General features: G+C 41.8%; 1 protein-coding gene across 4 annotated transcripts in view; it reads left to right on the plus strand.

Annotated features, from left to right (window-relative positions):
• The window catches only part of MAP4K4 (mitogen-activated protein kinase kinase kinase kinase 4), a 163,740-nt gene that overhangs the window by 95,094 nt on the left and 55,623 nt on the right, over positions 1-13,023 (plus strand). For all 4 annotated transcript variants that reach the window (XM_014893092.2, XM_014893150.2, XM_014893159.2 and 1 more), the window contains exons 4-5: positions 10,664-10,789; positions 11,554-11,664. In XM_014893092.2, coding sequence (XP_014748578.2) covers positions 10,664-10,789; positions 11,554-11,664 — 237 coding nt within the window. The remainder of the gene's footprint in view (positions 1-10,663; positions 10,790-11,553; positions 11,665-13,023) is intronic.

Raw genomic sequence — 13,023 nt, forward strand, 5'->3', positions numbered from 1 at the left:
GAAAGGACCTGGCAATTGCTGAAGAAAAAATGTTAACTGTGAATCAAATAGTTTGTGTGTCTGCTGGTAAACGGTAATTTGAGTGATTGGACCTGATAATTACAGACATCATCATCTTGTCAGTCAGTTGTAAATCATTTGGTAATGGATTTCCCATTTTTAAAAGAGCTGGTTTTTTGAGCAGTATTTTAGAGGTAAAATCTAATATCCATATTCCTTCTTGCTTTGAAAACCCCTAGGGTTATAAACATGAATCTCATTCATACATGAACAAGCAAGTTGGAGAGGTCTGCTTAAGGAAAGCTGCTCTCAGTGTACATATTTCTAGTTACTTGTTTTCTGTTTATTCCTACAGAGTAGCTGAGCATAGTATTGTTTTTACATCCTTAAAGCTGTTGTTACATTGCAGGTTTTGGGAATGAAGAAGAGCGGGGAGGAGCAGAAATCCCGAGTCTGGTCTTGTATCTGGCATGGGCCTGGGTTTACCCTTTGCCAGACGGAGCCCATTCCTTCCCAAGAAGTAGCAGATGGTTTAAGGGCTTGAACAGGTTTCAGTAGGTCTGTGCAGGTCTGATGGTGTCACAGCTACTGACCTGATCTTAGTTTTTTGCTGTGTCACTGTTATGATGAGCAGTTCTCTCCAAAGCAGAGAGGGAAGAGAAGGTGGAGATGGTGACAAAGGGAGTAGGAGCGAGCCTTCTCCTTCCAGCTTTTTAAGCAATCTTTGCGTGCAATGTTGGTATAAGAAACCAAAGGCATTTTCTGGAGTATTTTGTAAATGGAATTTGACAAACCTGTGGGGCTTGGTCTGGTTTTCTCCTTTCTCCCCGTCCCAGCCACCCATGGTCTGCACAGACAGTGGTTTATTCAGCCTGTTTCTCAAACACACAACAGTGAGCTGGTTTTGTGATCCTTTCTGTCCCTCATCAGGTGAGAGGAATGGAACTTTGAACCTCTTGGGTCCTCCCTATGGGCACTGGACATTTTGGATTTGCAGTAGTTTCTCTGCATGAGGCGGAGGGAAGGCTGTGGATTACTGACAGAGGCTGAGCAGTGACTAATATCGGACCAGAGGAGCTAAAGTGTTTAACCTTTAGGCAAAGATTACCTGAAATTAAAACTTGTAAGGACTTGTGCTCTCACACTGTGTCATTCAATCGTGTTTGTAAGACACATGTACAGATCGGATGATTTCTTTTATTCCTGGGCAATTTACATATTTTGGCTGCTTCACAAAAGAAACCTTGTGTTGAATAAATCAGATCATGATCTCACACCAATCCTTGCTTACAAGAAGATTTTTGGAAGCTGTTAGCATAGTGCAGAATTTAGAGTTTTCCTTTTGTGGGTGTGAAACAGAGCATAGGTTACTGGCTGCACTAAAAATGGGCATTAAGCATGAGTATTCCTAAGCCATTACCTTCTGTGTTTGCAGATGTGTCTGTTAGAAGTAGTTTCACCTGGCAGGTGAACCTTAGATGAAGGTACACCACTTTGGAAAAGAAGCATGAAATCTATTTCTTCATAGTAGCAGACTCAGTGAAGTGTATGTCACTTTATAAAAGTGGATTGGTGGGCTGCAAAGAAAACACAGTAATTTCTGGTTTGGGGCTTTTCTTAGTATTCACTTTCTGACAAAATGCAGGGCTTTGTTAGTGTTGCAGACTGTTTTAAATATTTGGATGGAAAAATTGCTGCGCTCGCAGCATTTTAATGAGGACAGTTCCCTTAATTAAAGCATTAGAAGACTTAGGAAATGTGGACAGCTAAGGGATTAGCAATATGTTACAAAGTTCTTCCACTTACTAGTTGATTTGGAATCAGAAGACCAAGACTATAATAAAACTTTTAGTCTTCCAGCGGTTGTTTGCTTGTCTTAACCATTGATGAGACCAAAGTGACCAAAGCCTGGATTCATTCTGTCTAATTTTAGGCATGCAGTGGTCATGCTGAAGCCTGGAGTGTGAATGACCTGGAGATCTGCAATTTAGTATGGGAGAAAGGTGCCTGTGAGGGACAGGTCTGTCCACCTGGGGTGGTATTTGTCCTCTAAAGGGGTAAAGGTCACTGTGTCTCCTGGAACTATGAGGTACTTGCTTTATGGCTACCAGCTGCTCACTGCTGGCAATTGTGGTGGTACTTGTTTGTGCTGTTCTGTGTTTTGGGTTTGTTTTTGTTTTCGGTGGCTTTGTTTTGGTTTGGGAATTTTTTTGTTTCTATTTATTTATAAAATTTTATTTCTTAATATATGATTGATTTTGGAGTATCATTGCCAGTCTGCCTCCTCTGCTTTGCAAATCTGTCTGTTTGCTTTTGGCCTAAATAATAACATGTACTGAGCTGTGCCAGGCCCTTCAGGAAAAAAGTGGTGGCATGTGATAGAGTTGCTGAATTTCTCTTGTGAGCTACGTCTCCAGCCCCATCTCATTTTGATAAAAGATCCTATGTGAAACAGCCCTGAGGAACGCCCAAGTAGGATTACTTTTCCATCCTCTCAATTATTCTGTTCTTGTTTGGGTGTGCATGGTTATAGCTTTTGTGTTTGTTATCCCAAACTGTTGGGATATTTTATTTGTCGTGTAGCATTTGGGTTTCCTTCAATGTATGAAATGTATGAATGTTCATCTACAAGACGTGTTGGTCAGTGTGGGTGTGAGGCTGTATATTGAGTAAATCTGTCCTGTAAGGAAACTAGTGTCTTTGTGTAATTATAGGTTTTCACTACTTATATACTAGAAGAACATTAGTGTTATGCCAGAACTGCTATTTTTAATGTATTTTACTTTCTTGGCTTACATTTCTGCTAATAAAATGTCTGTGTGGCATTTGGTGCATAGGAAATCTGCTTTCATTCATTTCAACCTTTTGTTTCCTCTCCTCTCACATGTTTGCCTTCTGCCTCCCTCTAAGTTTAAAGCTTAGTCTTAAGCCAGAACTTCAGTTTCTTGTTGAATCTCTCCAGCTGCATGAAACCTGCAGGACTTGGGAGCCTTTTACATCTCCCAGGTCCAAACTGCAGCCCCAGCAGCGTCTGGACTGCACATGCGGGGAGGGACTCATGTGTTGATCCCTTTGGGAAGGAGATCTCCCCTCCAGGTGGGAGTGGTGGAGGTTCATACTGCCCAGGGCAGAGCAGGGACCGAGAAGTGGGCAAATGCCTTTCTTGGCTGTGTCACCCCCTGAGATGCTGCTTTCCTTGGCATCAAATGCATGCTGAGATTGGAAGTAGAAAAGCCGTGCAACATTTTGGCATTGTGCATCAGCCTGTTTTCTCTGCAGTGTCTACAACTCCTCTAATTATCTGAGCTCGGAGCTTTGCATAAAGGAGATTTCTTTCTTTCACACACAGACTTAATTTTAATATCTGCTAGGAAGGGCTTGTTTTGATCACAAGAAACCTAAGAATGGATGTAGAGATTGTATAGCAACAGCATTTTTAGTGTAAATAATAGCAATGAAAGTAGGGGACTAGTCCTTCCCTCTTTTATGAGAGCTCGGAAGATGTCAGTACAAAGCTAGCTTGTTGTGTAACTTGTAAGTAATTTAGGCTTGATGAGGATGGACAGTTGAATTGTATAGCTGGGACAAACATGCAATCTGAGCAGGAAACTCTTTTCAGTAATCATGACTAGGATCAAGGAATTAGCCTTGGAAATAGCTGAAGGGATTTGCCCTTAGGAGGTTTCTCTCTTGGTTGTCTTTGGAAAAGCCTATGGCATCCCGGGATTTTACTGAAGGAGGTCAGCACTGGTGTGGTTTCTGCGCCTTCAGAGCAGCTCATTCAGTGACCAGCGAAGGCACTGAAGGCACATCAGGCAAGAAAGAAAATAGTGTTGTCGAAGTGACTGGCAGAGGAGGTGGTTTTGGGGGGAGACAACAGACAAGTATTGTCTTCACGTGGTTTTTGGCTCCTTCCTGCCTGCACGTGATTCCATCTCCTGCTCCTGCACAATGGTGCTACACAGCTCCTTGGGGAGCGCTGGGACCCTGCTTAGGAGCTAGTCCTTCCTCATGCCTTTGTCCAGCTAGTTTAACTGATGCTTTATGGCTGCAGCCTCAGCGATGCCACTGTCCTGAACAGCTTGGCTCATTTGCTTTCTTGCTTCAAACAGTGCCTGTAGCGTGCAGCAGGGAGGGTGTTGTGCCAAGGGGAGACAAAGCAGCTTCTGTTTTGTGTGTGTTCGGAAGTGTTTCTCACCTGCTTGATGAAATGTTGCCACTGAAGGTAACTGAATGTGGTTATAAGGACAGCACTGTTCTGCCAGCCAGTCCTCACAAAAGTAAGGTTTTTTTGACCCTTCAGAAAGCTTCACAGCCGTCTTCTGCAATTACCGTGCCTGAGCAGCATTGCTGCTTTGCTGTTCCTGGCAGCGTGGCTCTGTGCCGCCAGCGGCAGCAGCTCGCAGGCTGGTGGGCAGCTCACAGTGACAGGATGCCTGGTTTCCAGAAAGCTCCCAAATGGTAAAGCCCATGAAGGCCTGTCTCTGCATGGGCCGTGCGTGTGGACAGGGGCAGAGGCTAAGGCACCCTTCCAGCAGTGGTGGGGGATGCTCACCACCCATGCCACTGCTTGCTGGTTCTCTGTCAGTGTCACCGAGTGTGTGGCATGATGGATGTCTTTCTTAAGAGGGCACAGTCTGAAGGCCTTAGAAAAGTCTGTGTTTGGGAAGAACTTGAAGGACAGTGCAGAGAAATCAGGCAGCACCTGCTGATACCAAGGTGGGAAGAGTATGTGGTGTAAGGGATCCGTGGAAAAGAGATCTTGTGTGTGAAGTGAAATAGGCACAGAGAATGCTGGCAGTGAGAAGGTAAAACAGGAGAGAGACAGATGGGAAATAAACTTACATGAGATCTTTAGCTTGAGGTGACAAAGCTCAAAGGCATATAAAAGGCTCTCAAGAAGGATGGGATGTAATAAGAAAGTTAAGATTTAGGAGGGATTGTATAAGGACTTGTTAAATGTTTATTGCACCTCTTGATTAAAGTGTTATATTTAAAACAGTTTAGACTTTTCCCTCCCAAGAAGCCTGTATTTGATACTTTTTCTTACGAACTATTTTATGTTGTATTCCCAATCCCAACACTTCGTTGTGGTTGTTGGAGAGGATCACGTTTTTCCACGTTGCACTCTATGCACTGCAAGCTGCTCTGCTTTATACAGACTTCCTACCTTGGCAGTCGCTGGCCAGGACTTACCCACTCGGAGTATCGTTTCTCTTGTGGTTTGGTTCCTCCTGAAATTACAGCCTCCTTCCTGGCTTGGAGGCAGTGCCACAGCTCCCAGTTCAAGTACTGTGCTCTGTGCAATACTGCCCCAGCTTTCCTTGCCAAAACATCTCCCTCGTGTGTGAGAACTTTATTAACGAGTGTATATATTATGGATTCCAGCAGCAGAAAAGGTCACCTATTGTGCTAGGCTCTATTCAGACTTTCTCTGTCCTGGACAGATTCTGCTCCAAATGGATGCTGGCCACGTCTGAGGTGCAAAGAGGAGAGAGGTTGTGACACTCAAGAAGAATGGTGGTTTGCAAAAGTTGGTGTTGTGATTTGATTTATCCAGGAAGATTTTTTTGTGGTTTTAGTGTCTTTTAGGAGTTTTTTTTTTTTTTTTTTTTTTTTTTTTTTTTAATGTGGGTGGAAGGCAGAAATGAAAAGTGAGAGGAAACAGAAAGGAAAATAAATGGAGTTTCTTTTGGAGTTCTGTTTTTCTTCAATTAGTGTGTCAGGGGTAGATGATAAAAGAAAGGGAAAGTTTTTATCATTTTCATGCCTGTGAAGGCAAACTGGTTTCCTCTCCACTGCTCTGAGGGTCCATGGGTTAGCAGTGCCTTTTCACTCCCAGTGCTGGGCTGAGGCTGCTGCCTGCTGCTTTACACAGATCCCAACTCTGCCGTGATCTCAAGATTCCAAAATTCCAGAAGCTACCACTGGAGCTCAGGAACTCTGAAACCCCGGGCAGAGTATTGCCAGCTGCCATTCTCCAGGCAGGGCAGCTCCATGGGTATAGGCAGGCAAAGCTTTGTGAGCTTTGAGTACTGGGAAAGCAAAGGAAAGGGGATTTGAAGGCTTCCCTCACTCCATCCCATTTTGCTGGTGTTTGACTTTCCACTGTTCGGTAGTAATGTTAATTCTAAAAACCCCTTGACTGTAGCTTAAAATAACTGGATGCCATTTGTGTGGGGAGAGCAGAGATTTGTCATATTTCTTAAATCAGAAAGCAAAGTTACTGAAGGGAGCAATTTGTATTCTGCTCCACACTTTAGATTTAGAGCAGTGTATAAATCATCTGGTAGGATAAGTAAACTTTCTCTCTCCTTTATCACAGAACATCGTCTTGCTGGATTGTGTTTTCTTATTCACATTTCCCCTCATCTTATTAGGGTAAATAAAACCTTTGGAAATAGTCCCGAGTTTCTCTTCTTTGAGCTGTCAGAATAAATATTCAGCCAAGAGCAGTGGTCAGACAGATCTTGCAGGTGGGGGAGTTTGGATGGAAAGTCACCACTTACATGCCCTGAGATATGTCTTTGCTCTACCTTGAAGAGGTTTGGGGTTTTTTAAATTTTGAAATTCAGCTCCTGAAATAATCTCATTATGCTGTAGAGCTTGGGAAGCAGTGTTATTTCTCCCTTACTCCTCTAGGTGTGTTTCTCAGAGAGACTTTCTCATAGGGGTCTCATACCAGTTTTAGTGCTGGAACAGGTTAGGACTGTTGTGCTTGATCTCCTGAGGCATGTAGACAATGATGTTTAGGGACAGACTTGAAGTGCTTTTTTTTTTTTCCTTTGGTTATATCCTCCCTAATTCTGACACTTCCAGAGCTTAGTTCTCTTCCATCCCTCAAAAATGTCCAGCAAAGTGTTACAGAATTTCTTATCTTCTAAAAATTTGTGTAAATAAGCAGCATTTTCATTCAGTAATGATGCAGGGGGTGGTGTGTTACCTTTGGAAAACAGCTGATAATCTTCCTTACATGGATCTGCACTAGTAGCATTTTTTGACTGCTAGTTTCTCCAATGGCAACCATGGTAAGATACTTAAATCTTCAGCTACTTACTTAAATCATCACAATTTTGTAAATGCTGAGGTAATAAAAACAAGTCATTGATTTGCTGTCTGCATGCAGAAAAACCCACACTGATATTTAATGTGCATTGATGAATGGAAGAATAAGGGAGGTTGAACTTTGTGGTGGAGCAGTAAGCAGGCTGATCAGGTGCTGCTGAGAGGTAACACACCTGGGTTTATTTTTAGTGTGCTAATTCAAATGGTTAGAAATTAACTGAATGTACATAGGTGGATTTCTGTGTGGGAGTCGTGTGCAGGTTTTAATCTTACAGGCAAGATTATTCTGGTAAAAGAGTGTTGCAGTTAGAAACCCCTAGGGATGCTGGCACGTCCATTTAGTCTCTGAAGGGAAACACATGAAAAGGGAAAGGAAGGCTGCTCCAAGCTTGATTTAACCACGTGGGTTTTGCAAAAGTATAGCTTACTGCAAAAATTACTGGTAATCAGACGTGCTGTCACAAACAGACAGTGAATGTATAAGTATAAAACACTTCCACCAGCTCGATCAGAGGGAAGACAAAGAGGGTTTCAATGGGAGTTTGTATTCATAGATAATGGCTTAAAGTGGTAATTGATGCCAGCTGCATAAAATCACTAGGAAGGGCTCACCAGCTGCCTCTCTCCTTCAAGAAAAAAGGATGTACTTTTGTATTACTTCATGAGAATGACAGTCTCTTGCCTCAATCAGTTTTAATTTTCTGCTTTTGTGATACCCTTGCCTCTGCAAATGGAGGGACTGTTAGTGGTGGTGCAGTGCATGCAGGAGGTGACAGACGTTCCTTCTCTGAGGCTGGCTCACATGTCCAAATCCCAGGACAGCTGCTGAAACACCTTGGTCTCCTCAGGGGTGTCACTGCTGCAGGCTGCAGCCTACCCTCCTTAAGGCACGTGTGTCCATAAGGAGATCTGTGCAGAAATGGCTTTATCCGGATTTTTGGGTGGGATTCATCCCACCTTGATGCAAGACATCTGCAAGATTGGTGTCTACATCTTGGCTAATGACCTCACCCTCCTTTTGTGTTAGTGAGGAGAAGTAAACATCGGTAGGGTGCACATTGTTTGGCCTCTTTCAGATGTCTACATTGGGATGAAATGACCTGTTCCCTGGAAAAAAAAAAAGCTCCTGAATCTGGAACAGAACAGTTTTGGTCTGGCCAACTTGTTTTTTTTAATTTCCTTTTTTTAAAGTCTTCCAGCAATTGCTGTACCACACTGATGCTTCAGCCTTTTCTGTGCTGATTAATCCTCATAATAGTTCCTGTCGCCACAAAGTCTTCAGGATTCATTGCCAGGGAGTTATCGATCCACGCTAAGTAAGTGGAGTCTTCCAAAGCCTGGCAAAAATTACTGAATCCATTTATTATTGTAGACTGGATTTGTACTGGATTGCACTTGTAGGTGAGGTGCTATTTGTGTTGTGGACAAGTGCTCAAAGGCGGCTGAAATGTGAATGTAAGACAATTGTTAGTTGTAGTTCAGGGAGATATTTAGGGAAATATTGCTGCAGGGAGATTCTGCTGCAGGCCTTTGAGCAGGTGCTGTGACACAGACAGTCTGCTGGTTCTCTGTGTGCCTTTTCTGTTGTTTGTTCTTCAGGATTTTTTATTTTGGGGGAGAGGGGGCTGGGATTTTTATTATTTTATTTTTCAGAAATAGATCCTGTTTAAGTATTGTCATTTTGGCTGCTATTACAATAAATAAACACAAACAACCTTTAGGACATCCTGCCCATTGTATTGTAAAATCTATTGTGTTCATGTGCTGAGGGTAGGAAGTAATTTTTATCTAAAAAGTCAGTTCAAAATAGCAGATGAATCCAATTATACATATTAACGTACCAGCAATTAAGTCCCAAAGCATCAAGTTTAACAATGCTCCTGTTCAATTTTTTTTGCCTAAATGCACAGTTCAGAGGTTTGGTGTAATATAAGCATGTATTCCTCCTCTCTTTTTTTTTTTTTTTTTTTTTTTCATTTTGCATATAGTCGGAATAAATAAAAAAATCATTCAACAGCAAGGACAACAGAAGCAGCTGAGGAAGCACCAAGTTAGCTTTTGGCTCAAAAAGCTTTTCTGACAACGCTTTCTCCCAGGGCTGCTGTTCACTAGGAACTTTGATTTACAAGATTCTTTTACTATTTTGTTCAGTGTTCCAGAAATACACAGTATTTTAGTTCAAAGAGGCATTCTGAGAAGATATAAGAATAGTTTATCCCCGATGCATTTTGGGAATTGTGTCATAATAATTTACGAGTAAGCATTGCATCCCACTGTTAGAGTATTTGAAATAATTGTTAGCTTTGTTACAGAGTGGTGTCTTTAATTCAAGTCTCTACCAGTGTGTATAAACAGTTAACATGTAGCTAGTATTAACATCTGCCTATGTCATGAATAGGATATTTGATTGCTAGTGTGGTACAAATTGCAAGCAAGTTTAAGGCTTAAAATTTTATCATATAATCAGCTTTGACATCACAGGATAATCAGAATATATGCTACCATTCCCATCAGCCAGCAACTGTAGGGAGAAGAAGTTTTGGGTTCTTCCTGAAATCAGTTTAAGGTAGATGTTTTTCTGCTTGGATATCTATGGATATAAAATTGTGGAGCAGAAGAGGATATCCATCTGCCTTTTAATTTGTTGCCTTGATAGGTGCTTGAAGAAGCCTCCTGTTGTCTAAGTATGGGAAGAGAGAGTTAGGGGTGGGTTGGTGTCTGCTCCTTCTGTATCTGCTGGCTGCCTGCTCAGACAACACCTCAAAGCATGTGTGGATCCTTCCATGCAACATGTCCTACTATCACTTCAAAAGCAGGTTGTGGGTGTTTTAAGGAGTGGTTTCATTATGTTACCCATTTCAGCTCTTGGCAGGGATGACCTCCCTTCACCTGAGCTGCTCTTTGCTTGGCACCTTGTTGAAGAGGGGGGAGCCAGGGGAAATCCTTCCTCTGCCTTTGTGTCTCAGCATCCTGTTTACTGCCTGGGCTCCTTGCCCGTTCTTCCTGATGCACTTGCTCTTCCTCCACAGAGGCAGATGGAGGAGGAGAAGGAAGCTTGTGCACGAGGCAAATGCCTTTTTCTTGCAATAAGGGGAATTCCTGATCTCCACCTCTGTTTTCCTGTGCTAGTCCCATGCTGGGACCAAGATGGGAACCTGCTTTGGCAGTGGGTTTCACAAAGCCACTGTCTGGCATTTAAATACAACTGGTTGAAATTTCCAAAATTAAAGGAGAAAAAATGAGGAACGTGGAAATAATACTTCTCTGTCATAAATTCCCAGCCTGCCAGCTGTGGATTCGCTAAAGGTATTAAAAGCATAGGGCTTCTGAAACAGATGAGGTCATGTTCCATCACTGGATCAAATCCATTGCATCTTTTATTTGTTTTTTTTGTGCTCCTGAAAACTTGGGAAAGACTTGTTTTAGACCATCTCAATAGACAGGATTTTGATGGCATGAACATCAGAGGGGTTTACTGAACATGATGTTGGTATAAATTGAAGTTTGGAAAAAATCTACTTGTGTGAAGGTGAAGAATAAATCAATAATGCATGTGGTATATTAAACATATGGGGGTTTGTTTTATTTTTTTCCAAAGGATGAAGAAGAAGAAATCAAACTGGAGATTAATATGCTTAAGAAATATTCTCATCATAGAAATATTGCAACTTATTATGGTGCTTTCATTAAGAAAAGTCCTCCAGGACATGATGACCAACTGTGGGTAAGCAGATGTTTTTCAAACATGTTCCTATGTCTTTCCCTATTGGATATAGATTGATGATTAGAGAAATACCACTTTATGGGAAGACAAACTAAAGGAGTTTGGTGCTTGCCTGAACTGCTAGATAAGTGAATCACAGAGGCTAATCACATATCCTTAAGGGGATGTGTGAACCAGGATTTGCTATAAGCAGTGATTTGTTCTTTAAGTAACTTTTCCCCCCCTGTTTCCCAGATGGATAGTAACATGTTTCATAGGAACAAGACAGCTGAGCTGTAAGAATATGTGACTGTAAAAAGAAAGCTGCACTTGAGATTGTACATTTTTTTATCCCACCTCATCTACCCCCCCTAGAGGACTGAAGTTTGGGGTTGAAATGGCAGGGTGCCTGTTCTTCCGTAAATAAATGGAAGTTAAAGGATAAGAAGTGTTGCAATGATGTGATCAGGTTGATTCCTTCAGCATTGGATGTGCTCTTACTGCTAATACATTTTGCATAGCTGAGCAAATCCAGATTCCCAGCATTAAATTACAATGATTAAATCAGTCCTTGAAAATATGGTAACTAATGTGAGACATATTCCATATATGTCTGACACACATTGAAGATTTTTGGTTGAATCCATTTTCCAGACAGAGATGTAAAATATATTCTCTGCTTCATAAGAGCTTCCCAAATCAATGCTGTAACCTGATTATTTTGCTTTATTAAACAGCTGAGATCTGTGTTTAATGTTGGTTGTACACTGCTATTTGTTTTGCAGCTTGTTATGGAGTTTTGTGGAGCTGGCTCTATCACAGACCTTGTGAAGAACACAAAAGGGAATACCCTGAAAGAAGACTGGATAGCATATATCTCCAGAGAGATTCTCCGGGTAAGGAAAATAGTTTGCCCCACACAGAAACAGTCTTACAGAGATGTAGCCTAGCTTGAGGTTCTGTAAGAAGCTGTTTCTGATCAATCCCATTAGCCATGTCATCACTTGGAGAGTGCGTAGGAGTAGATAGATGTCTGCTCCACATCATTTAACTTGGTGTGAGTTGTACTGCATTGTAGCAGAAGCCTTGCAGAAAATTGCAATTTCTAGTCATGAGAAGCCAATAGAGGAGCCAGTGACCTTACCTACTGCAGAAGCTGTAGACCTGAGGCTGAAACAGAGTTGTAGTACAGTAGCATACAGAACAGGCTTTTCTAAATATGCTTGCAGCTGCCTTTTTCTCCTCCTAATCAAGTCCATGGTGGAAGAGCTGTTGGCTCAGGCCAGCAATCACAACTTCTGTGCTGTGCTGTGCTGTGCTCTCATCTAGTGCTATCCCTGCAGTCTGTCTAGAGCAAGCAGCTCTGTCACGTGTGGCTGTGTCCTGTGCTGTGCTCGCAGGTGGCACTGCAGAAGATTTTCAGGAAGAGGGTTGCAGCATACCAGTTGTTCTAAAATTGAAACTTTAACTAATTACTCTTAATATTTAATTTCCAGTTGGTACAGTTTAAGTGCTTTTTGAATTGGCATTTGTTTTGCTTCACTAAGTAAATCTGGGATGGTTTTTCCTCGTGCTTCTTTGTAAAACAAATTGCCTCCTACCCATACCACTACACAGTATGTTTGTTCAATTGCTTAGTCATAAATTAAGTTCTGAAGGGCTTTATGTTAAAGGAAATGAGCACTGGCTCTTGCATAAATCAATGCTGCTGTTGTCTGTGTTACACATTTATTCTGCCTTGGCAATTTTTAAGATGAGGATGGAGGAAGACACATAGTTCTGGTCTCTTGCTCTAATTTCAAATGCTAGAGGAGAGTCCAGCTTCTGGTTTGACTGGCACATTTTAAGGTGTTTATAAGGAAGGACTTGAATTTCAAAACAAATGGTTAGCATGCTTTAATATGAGGAAAACTATCTTTCAGGACTATCTTATCCTTGGATTGAGAGATATGTGGGCTTGGAGGTGTTCCATGCTATGTTGCATTCATGCTAGGTTCTCCTTAGATAAAGTAGTCAAACACTTGCTGAGAAGATGAAAAAATTATTTACCTCAGAAAAGAGTTAGGGAAAACGATTTTCTCATTCCAATGAGAGATTTGCAAAAGGAGCATTAATTACTGACCATCAGGAACTGGAATATCTGGAAAAAAGGAGTGCTAAACTCAAATTGCAATGAGATGTTTCAAACCCTGATTCAACACAGAGATTTGTCAGAGGTGGAGGAGAGAGGTCATGTAATACAAAGTTAAAAGGAG

Source organism: Sturnus vulgaris, chromosome 2 (genome assembly GCF_052056855.1).
Source record: "Sturnus vulgaris isolate bStuVul1 chromosome 2, bStuVul1.hap1, whole genome shotgun sequence".
In the NCBI taxonomy this organism is placed as follows: domain Eukaryota; kingdom Metazoa; phylum Chordata; class Aves; order Passeriformes; family Sturnidae; genus Sturnus; species Sturnus vulgaris.